Source organism: Eptesicus fuscus, chromosome 14 (genome assembly GCF_027574615.1).
Source record: "Eptesicus fuscus isolate TK198812 chromosome 14, DD_ASM_mEF_20220401, whole genome shotgun sequence".
NCBI lineage: Eukaryota > Metazoa > Chordata > Mammalia > Chiroptera > Vespertilionidae > Eptesicus > Eptesicus fuscus.
Genome location: NC_072486.1, coordinates 77258770 through 77268981, shown reverse-complemented (window position 1 = coordinate 77268981; position 10212 = coordinate 77258770). Strand labels below are relative to the sequence as shown.

At 41.5% G+C, this 10212-nt stretch overlaps 1 protein-coding gene across 2 annotated transcripts; it reads right to left on the bottom strand.

Moving 5' to 3' along the window:
- Positions 1 to 450: 450 nt before the first annotated feature.
- LOC103304973 (GTPase IMAP family member 7-like) lies at positions 451 to 9359 on the bottom strand. Of its 2 annotated transcripts, none has more exons than XR_008558117.1 (2): positions 9293 to 9359; positions 451 to 806 (listed from the first exon to the last, which is right to left on the bottom strand). XR_008558117.1 is itself a non-coding variant. In XM_054726335.1 (2 exons), exon 2 carries the CDS (start codon positions 1832 to 1834, stop codon positions 944 to 946), a length of 891 nt encoding a protein of 296 aa, XP_054582310.1. In that variant the 5' UTR covers positions 1835 to 1874; positions 9293 to 9359; the 3' UTR covers positions 451 to 943. The 2 variants fall into 2 exon arrangements, 1 of the variants encoding a protein (XP_054582310.1); XM_054726335.1 differs by having other exon boundaries at positions 451 to 1874.
- Positions 9360 to 10212: the final 853 nt, after the last annotated feature.

Here is a 10212-nt window from a genome sequence, read left to right as displayed (position 1 = left end):
GCCCCTGGTTGGAGAAGATAAGATTTTGTGATTAACAAACTGGCTATAATCTGCCCATCTTCTCATCTCAGTTTTCTTATTCCATTCATCCAGGAATTTTCCTAGCTTCTTACTATCCTGCCTCACATGGACCACAGAATCATCTTGCTGGAGAAACCAACTGCTTCACTAACAAGGTGCTCAGAGGCGTGGCCTGAAGAAATGTGCGTGTTAACACTTGACACATGAAGGATTTCTCATTTGAATTTTCCTAAATTGAGTCTGTGAACTCTTCATTATATATTATTGCCTGATTATGCCAATTCTGTAACTTCTTCCATTTGTTAGCATTGTGGGTATTGGTGGTGAGTGAGCAGGGAAGGTGCTGGTGGTTACTATCACAGCATAACAAACCATCCCAAAGCCTAGTAGTTTAAATCAACAAACTTTATTTTTCTCATGAATCTGCAATCGGGGCAGGATGCAGTGGGGGTGACCCATCTTTGCTCTTTGTAGCTTCACCAGAGGTGGCTCAGTTGGAAGCTGGAGAATCTGCTTCCATATTGCCTCACTTGCATGGCTGGCAAGTTGGTCCTGCTGGCAGATGAAAGACCAGCCAGGGAAGTGGGCCAGTGACTTCAAATCCTCTTCACATGGTCTCTCAATAAGCACCTTGGGCTTCCTCACCACATGGTGCCCACTTGCCAAGCCCACAAACCCTAGGGAACAAAGAGGCATTTTTCCTATCTCACTTTTGAAGTCACAACCACACACTGGTTGTCAAAACAGTCACAAAGTCCATTGAATTTCAAGGTAGGGGACAAAGCCTATAGTTCAACAGAAGGAAAAATAAATTCAGATTACAAGAAGAATGGGTGGGATAGAATACATTGTTGTAGTCATCTTTGGAAAATACAATTAACCACATTAACAAATCATACTATATTAAGAAATAAAATGTACATTATTTCCAAAACATATTCCATACTTTTGAAAGTGAATTCCAAATCCCACTTACAACATCTTTAAATATATTTCTTCCAGCTTCTTCCCTAATATTTTTAATTTTTTCATTATAGTTCTCCAATATTTTTATTTTCCTCTCCTTCATTGCTTGCTCTGTTATTTTTCCCTGAGCACATTGCTCTTCAAGTAGTTTAGTTTCCTTCTCAAATTGATCAGCATAGATTATCTTCAAGGCCTCTTCCTGACTTTTCAGCTTTTCCCCTATGTCCTTGTAGATGGCATCAGAAAAGTAACCCCCTCCGTTCTTCCGTACCATTTCCTCTATCAGCTTCATCAGCTCCTGCAGTTGAGCTTCCTTCTCAGCCTCATCTGCACTTTGCTTGTTATTGAAGGCACAGTAGCGGTTCCCACACTCCTTGATGATGCTTTGCAGGTTTACATCTGATGCTGCTATAAACTCAGCCAGTGGCTGATCACCCAAATCATCTTTGCGAGTGAACAAGACGATCATGTGCTTCATGGCTGGCTCCCCAAAGAGGGTCTTGATCAATGCAACTGTTTTCTGCTCCTCCTCCGTGTAGCGGCCCAGCTGTAGAACCAGGATGATAGCGTGGGGCCCCGGGTAGGAGAAGAGGACACACCTACTGATTTCCTCACAGGTGGTCATCAGTGTCTCCTTGGTGTCAAAGAGCCCTGGGGTGTCCACAAGAATAAGTTTCCTCCCCTTCCAGTGTTGCGTTGCTATATTACATTTCTTGGTAACAGCATGGTCAGCAAGTTTAGATTCAAATGCTTCTCTCCCAAGGATGGTGTTTCCTGTTGCACTTTTTCCACTTCCGGTTTTCCCCACCAGAACAATCCTCAGAGTGTTGTCCTGAAGGCCAGCCATCTTCTTTCAAGAGGCTCTGGGGTGTAGGCACCAACAAGACCTCAACAAAGGGAAGGAGAAGGAAAAAGGATACTTAGGTAAGTGGGGACCATTCTCAAACCTATTTTCTTTGTTCTTGTCCTCCATGAAAATTTGTAATCATCTATTACTCATCTGGAGGAATTAATAAAGCAGAGTTTTCCCCACAAAAGAGTACAGTGTCCAGGTGCGTTCACAGGAGAATTCACTTAAACCTCTACAAACTGATCATCTCAATATTATGCGAGATATTCCTGATCATATAAAAAAGGAGGAAAATCTTTCAATTCTTTTAAGAATCAAGTGTGATGTTGATTCTAAAGGCTAACAGAGATTTGACCAATAAATAAAGCTATAGACCTATCTCATTTGGAAATATTCATACCAAAATTTGTTGTTAAAACACATCTTATTAATAGATGAAGTAGAAAATTACCTAGTGCAGTCAAGACATTTGACCGAATTAAAAACTGATTCATGTTTAAAACATTTTATACATTGGAATTATAGATAAGTATATAACATGATCTTATATAACTATAAATTTAAATTTTTTACCATAACTTTTTCCCCTAGTTGAGAAAGAGTGGGTTATAAAGTTTAAAATAATGAGTTATAAAGTTTTCAGATGAAGAAAAGTAGATATTTCTCTAACATAATTTTATAGTAGAGGCCTGGCGCACAAAATTTGTGCACTGAGGGGGGGATCTCTCAGCCCAGCCTGCACCCTCTCGCAGTCTGTGGGCCCTTGGGGGATGTCTGCCCACCTGCCCACTGCTCCTTATCACTTGGTGTGTTGGTCCTTAGCACTGCCATGGAGGCAGGAGAGGCTCCCACCACTGCTGCTGTGCTCTCCAGCCAAGAGTCCAGCTTCTGGCTGAGCGGCACTCCCCCTGTGGGAGCACAGTGACCACCAAGTGGCAGCTCCTATATTAAGCATCTGCCTCCTGGTGGTCAGTGCACATCATAGCAACCAGTCATTCCACTGATAGTTCCACTGTTTGGTTGATTTACATATTAGGCTTTTATTATATAGGACTAGAGGCCCAGTGCATGAAATTCATACAAGGCAGGGTATGGCCCTCAGCCCAGCCTGCACTCTCTCCAATCTGGGACCCCTCGAGGGATGTCTGACTGCCCGTCAGACATCCCTCTCACAATCCAGGACTGCTGGCTCCCAACTGCTCACCTGCCTGCCTTCCTGATTGCCCCTAACCACTTCTGCCTGCCAGCCTGATCATACACTAACCACTCCCCTGCCAGCCTGATTGATACCTAACTGCTCTCCTGCCAGCCTGTTTGCCCCTAACTGCCCTCTCCTGCAGGCCTGGTCCCCACAACTGCTCTCCCCTGCAGGCCTGGGTCCCTCCCAACTGCCCTTCCCTGCAGGCCCAGTCACCCCCAACTTTCCTCCTCTGCCAGCCTGGTCACCCCTAACTGCCCTCCCCTGCAGGCTTGATCGCCCCCAACTGCCCTCCCTTGCAGGCCTGGTCCTTCCAAACTGTCCTCCCCTGCTGGCCATCAGCCATATTGTGTCCACATGGGGGCAGGATCTTTGACCACTTGGGGTCAGCCATCTTGTGTGTTGGAGTGATTGTCAATTTGCATATTACCCTTTTATTAAATAGGATAGAGGCCTGGTACATGGGTGGGGGCCAGCTGGTTTTCCCTGAAGGGTGTCCCGGATCAGGGTGGGGTTCCTTTGGGGAGTGGGGCAGCCTGGACAAGGTGCCTGTGGTGGTTTGCAGGCCACCCATACCCCCTGGCAACCCAAGCAGAGACCCTGGTATCTGGAATTTATTTATCTTCTACAATTGAAACTTTGTAGCCTGTAGAGAAGGCCTGGGCCAGCCAAGATGTGTGGGAAGCTTGGCTTCCTCCATTGCTGGGGGCAACCCTAGCCTTCTGCTCTTTCCAGCTCCGTGGCCACCATTTCTGTTTGGATTTATGTATCTTCTATCATTGAAACTTTGTAGACTTGAGAGGAGGCCTAGGCCGGCAAGGGCAGGTGGAAAGCTTGGCTTCCTCCATTGCCAGGTTAACCCAAACCTCCCTCCTGCTCTCTGTGGCTGTAGCCATCTTGGTTGGGTTTATTTGCATAATTGCTCCTGATAGGCTAGGTGGCATAGCTGGTGGGTGTGGCTTGTGGGTGTAGCGGAGTGATGGTTAATTTGCATATTACTCTTTTATTAGATAGGATAACCGTAAAGTTAAAATTTTTGTCATCATCATTGTTTTAGGCAGGGAAAAAATAATGGATTATAAAGTTAAATGGTGGATTATAAAGTTCATTCAGATGAAGAATAAAAGAAAGTTATTCAGCACCATGAAGGAAAAGAACAAGGAGGAAGGGCTAGCTCTGCCAGGAGCCAAGCATTATAATTTCTATGATTAAAGAAGTGTGATATTGTTGTACCAATAGAGAAACCAATGAACCAAAAACAGAAAATTCAGAAACAGACCAAATTAATCATTCCTTATTCATTTATATTCAATTCAATTACACTATATTACAGTTAGATTTAATAAGACAGCATACCACATCAAGGGGGCTAACGATGTTATAATAAAGCAACTTTGGGATAACTGTATAACAATACAGAAAAAATATATAAAATTGCATCCATTGCCTCATGCCATTCAAATTACAAGCAGATTAGAAGTTTGAATGTAAAAAAGGGGGGGAAATCCTATCTAATAAAAGAGTAATATGCAGATTGACCATCACTCCAACACACAATATGTCTGCCCCCATGTGGTCAAATATCTTGCCCCCATATGGACACAAGATGGCCACTACAAGATGGCCAACAGGAGAGGGCAGTTGGGAGGCACCCGGCCTGCAAGGGAGGGCAGTTGTGAGGGACCAGGCCTGCAAGGGAGGGAAGTTGAGAGGGGCCAGGCTTGCAAGGGAGGGCAGTTGGAGGTGATCAACCCTGCAGGAGAGGGAAGTTAGGGGTGACCAGGCCAGCAGAGGAGGGAAGTTGGGGGCAAACAGGCTGGCAGGGGAGCAGTTAAGCATCAACCAGGTTGGCAGCGGAGTGGTTAGGGGGTGATCAGGCTGGCAGGCAGAAGCGGTTAGGGGCAATCAGGAAGGCAGGCAGGCAAGCAGTTGGGAGCCAGTAGTCCTGGATTGTGAGAAGGATGTCCAACTGCCCATAAACGAGCAGTCAGACATCCCTCCAGGAGTCCCAGATTGGAAAGGGTACAGGCTGGGCTGAGGGACAACCCCCCTCCATGCACGAATTTCGTGCACCAGGCTTCTAGTCATATAAAAAAAAAATACATGGGAAACTTACTGTATTTGTAACCTAGAGGTAAGGAAAATATTTCTGAGACTTGAAATAGAGTAAAGAAAAGGATGAGTAAAGTGATAACATAAAAAAATGACAGATAATGTGGGATAAAAAACACCTTTGAAAAATTAAAGCAAAAATGTCAAATTAGGGGCAGTAATATTTTTCAGCTTACAAAAAAGGGAGTAAATGTTCCTGTTATACACAGAAAATTAAAAGGTACAGAACCAAATACCAATAACTTGATAGAAAATGGAGCAAGAGATGGGAATAAACATTCAGAGAAAAATGAATTTAAATGTACTTTGAATATATCAAAAGACACTAACATACACTCGGAGAAAAATAAATCAAAACAAAAATAAAAAATAAAAATATTAATTAAAGTACACCTCTATTTCTGAAATGAGATACTATTTAACACCTCCATGTTTGGAAAAAATTCAACATTTGCTAGCATAATCTGTTGGCAAAGGTATGAGGGAAACAGGTCCACTCCTGCATGGCTGGTGAGAATGGAAAAACAGTCCAAACCCTACAGAAGGGCAGTCAGCACTATGCTGCCAACGTACATATGCATTTTCTCATTCATTGTCAATTTCCCATTTTAATATCTATTCCTTAACTACACTGATAAAGATGCAGAAAAATGACACATCAGGCTATTTATTGCATCATTATTTGTATTAGCAAAAGAACAAAAACCTATCAAATGGCTATCAGTAGGGACTGGTTGTTTACCTAAGATACAGTCACACAGTGAAGGACTATCCAACTGTGAAAAGGAATGTGTCTCTCTATAAAAGCATGGAGAGGTCTCCAGGATACATCATTAAGTGGGGAAAAAATACTCCCAAAACAGTGAATAAAATAATGAGAAAATAATGTAGAGTTTACCTACCATTTCTCTAATAAGAAAGAATGTGCACTGCATCTATAAAATATAAAACATATCTTTTTCATATATATGAAAAGGCAATAGCAGGATACTCTGAAATATAAACCAACAGAAATTTACTTACATGGGGATGGGAGAAGCAGGGTGGAGGGAACAAGGACAGAAGCTAGAAACTGGTTACACTAAGATTTCAAATATTTGATCTTGTACATAATTATACAAAAAAATATATATTTTAAAATTCTAAAACCAAAATGAAATGGCAAACTAATTGTATATTATGGGGTGGATGAATTGATCTAAGACACTTAAAAAAGCAATAATTTCATTGTCCATCTTTAGTGTTATTAACTTAAGTTTTAAAAAATAAAATAGTTTTCAAAAATCCTATTCTTGTGTGTGCGTGTGTGTGTGTGTGTGTGTGTGTGTGTGCAGTTTTGAAGTCCATTGAAAAGGAATAGAGATAATAATGAGCCCAGGGCCAATGACCACCCTTAGTGCCTAGAGTGTGGTTTTCAAATGCTATTTTCCACCAAAATTAGAGTTTTATAAATAAACTACTTATTCTAGGAATAAGTAGAAAATGCTTCAGTTGAGCCTTCACTCTCTTGTCAACAAGAAAGCAAAGATGCTCTCAAAAATCACTGGGATCTTATGGAAAGGACTTAAGAGCCAACCTCAAGAGAATGCACCTGGACATTGATGGGGCAATGTGAGCATCGATAATAACTCAAATGAATCAAAATATATCAAGTAAATCAAATAAATGAGTTCATAACATAGTCAATCGCCCCCTTGGAAGTGTGCTAGGAAAGCATCTTCTTGTTATGAACATTGACAAAAAAAAAAAAAAAGGAAAGAATTGAGCATTTATCTTGTCTTTCAGATACAACTGTACTTTGTGGAAATGAGAGAATGGTTGGAGGGAACTTTTTTTTTAATAAGACTTTTTCCATCTAATAAATAAGGTAAGAATGATAGAATTTGATATAATCACTTTTAGTTTTAATTGAGTAATTAAATCAATACTCCTCCCCTGGGAACTGGCTTTTCAAGCTATTTCACTATGGAAATTCCCTTTGCTGAGACCACATTTCACTTGTGGTGACCACATTCCATTCTCTCCCCTCTGGGTATACATAAAGAAGTCTCTGCCCAGAAAATGCCTGCCAAAAATCCTTTAAAAGCCTCTGACTCCAGTCACTGGGGGCTGGAGCCATCAAGGCTCAGCCACTTCCTGTGCGGATGATCGAATAAATTCATAATCCCTCACCACTCTGGCCTCGTGCATTCCTCCTTTGGCAACATAACAATCACTTCTGACCCTCAATGAAATATAGGCCATCGTTAATGTCGATTAATGTCAAAGAAAGTGAGACAACTAAACATTATATGTCTTCTGAGGGAAGTTTACAGCTGAATCTATGATGTATTTCCACCAAATAGTCAAACCTGAGTCAGATCAAGCCTCTCCTTAAATATAACTTCACCCAAAACACTGGAACTAGAAGAGTGGGTGAAATGACACCATGAGAATGTTAATCAACAAAATGTAAACTGTCCAGTTCTTTTGGGAAAAAGACTTCCTCCTTCTTACACAGAGAAATTTTCGAGAAGGAAACAGGAAAGATTAGAAAGCCATATATTAAATTAAATATAAGAGAAACCAAACAATTGCAATTTATGAATCTTAATCGGATCCAACTTCAAAAAGTATTTTAAATTATGAGACAATCAGGGAAATCTGAAGGCAACAGTTAACTTTGTAAAAAAAGTCTATTTGCTTTTTGAAGTCTGATTATGATCATATTTTTAAATGGCTTCAAATATTTACTGATAAAATGAAACAATGATATTTGCTTCAAAATAATGTGGTGTGGCTTGGGAGTAGTGATTATATAAAATCTATATATTATATTATAGATGAAATAAGATTGGCATCACTTAATAATTGTGGAAGCTTGGTCTAGGTACATGAAGGTTCCTTGTAATGTTCATTTATCTTTGAATAAATTAACATTTTTCAACAATAAAAATTTGATATGTGTGTAATATAACCACTGCTAACATTCTAAAACAAGCACTCTGATAATTTTTTGTACATTATCTCACCTACTCCTCTGTAATAGCCTGCAAAAAGCTAATTTTATTATTCTAACTTTTTAAATAAAGACATTGATGTGGCTTGAAAATGCTGAAACACTTGCCCAAGGTCACAGTGCTAACAGGTATTGGGCAGAGCAGAGATCAAATTCAAAGTCTGTCTGACTACCACCTTCCCTCCTAACCACTGCACACAATGGCCTCCTTCAGTGTCTTCTCAGGATTCTAAAATTACATCGAATCAGAGCTAGATCAAGAAAGGGCAGGGAGGAGAGTCCACACTCTTTCCAGAACAGAACACTTTTAGGAAACTTATAACTAGGGCCATTAAGTGGAGGGTTTCATATGCATTGTTCTTGCAGAATAGCCAAACCTTTATCAATGAAACCCCCTCCTCATCTCACATGTCACATTACTCAGGTTAGAGTTTCTCTCTGCTGAATGATGAAAATGATACAGCAAACTACAGTCCAGATTTCCTCTGCCCTTAGTGATGTGGGCAACCCCTCGAGTCACCACACTCTCCAGGATCCTGCTTCTTTTTCAGTAAAAAGAGGGAGTTGGACAGGTCAGTCTCTAAATTGCCTTCAAGCTCTAAAGACCTGCCTTGGGGACACTCATTTCCTATCCAGGGAAAAGGCAGGCTTGTCAGGCAGCCCTCGGTGTTTTTCAGAGCAGCAAATGCATGAAGGTTCACCAGTCAGCACAAATGTGTTCTGTTCAATACGAGACATGTAACATCTATAATAATAAAAGGGTAATATACTAATTAGACCAGACGTCCTTCCTGACCAAGCCGGGGCCTGAGGGAAGCCAGCCCAAGTCCCAGATGCCTGCCCAGCAGCCAGAGGAGGGAAGCCAGGGTCCCAGGTGCTGGAGGGAAGCTGGTGCTGGCAGCCCAGGGAAGGAAGGCCTACTCTTGCAGAAATTTTCATGCACAAAACCTCTAGTTGTACTAATAAAGCTCCTGACCCCCTCCTTACCCTCCTTCACTACCCTCTGACAGCAACCCCCTGCTCTGCTTCTGGCACAGAACCTGATCCTTCCTGCAACCAGAACTCACACCATGTACACTCCATGGACCTACTGCCCAAACAACTCTAGTGCTGAGAAGCAGTGAGTCTGCTTCTCAGCCAGACTCACCTTCTTTTCAACCAGTTGATGAGTTCTCAAATTTTCTCCAAAGACACTCTGCCAGCTGGTGCTTTCCTTTTAACTGTGAAGAAAAATTGTTCACACCCTCTGAAACCACTGAGTCAGAAAGCATAGATTGGGTGGAGCCAGTGGAGGAACTGTTTGCTTTTAAAGAGACAGCAGTATTTCCCCTAATTTGGTGGGTGCTCTCATTTTGCCAAGTTGAAAACTTTTCCTCCATGTATTTGCTCTTGTATCAAAATTACCAAAGCTATATTTGTGATTTGGGTTATAGTAATGGATCCAAAGACCCTTATTAAATGACATAAATATTTCCCAAAAAAGCCAGGCACAGTGTCTGCCACCTTCCTTGGTGCAGTGGGATACTGTGGGGTCATCTGGAAGAAGAAAGTTGGACATGGGACTTGGTGTATCCTCGGGTCTTGCTAGTGATGGTACAATATGGGTTTTGAGTCTGTTCTCTCAGGAAGGTCTCGAGTTACTCATTCAGAAATTATCAAAACTCAGGTACAAAGCCAAAGGGGCATAAACCATTGGGAGCCAAGTGGAAAAGAGAAAGGAGAGGCCTGGGAAAAGTCTTCCAATGATCATAATCTCTCTGTGTTAGTTTTGTTTTTGTTTTTTTGTTTTTTTTTAGTGTGGTTCTTGCATGGTTGAAAGTCTACATTACGTGACATATAAAGATGTACCCAGGGAGTAAATGCAACCTCCCTCTCACCCTTCCTACCTTCTCCCTCTCTAGGCCCAGACAGAGGCAGCTTATCCTAGATTTACCATGGATGGATCCCAAAGGATCTATAACTTGTTTTAAGGTGAGAGGCAGGCTGTTGAATCTCTCATGGTTGACAAGATGTTCTAGTTGTCTGTTGCATCACCACAAATGGATTAAATTTTGATTACACATTTTG

Excerpts from the sequence above, each read along its gene's own strand:
- LOC103304973 (XM_054726335.1), bottom strand. The coding sequence starts at position 1,834 with ATGGCTGGCCTTCAGGACAACACTCTGAGGATTGTTCTGGTGGGGAAA.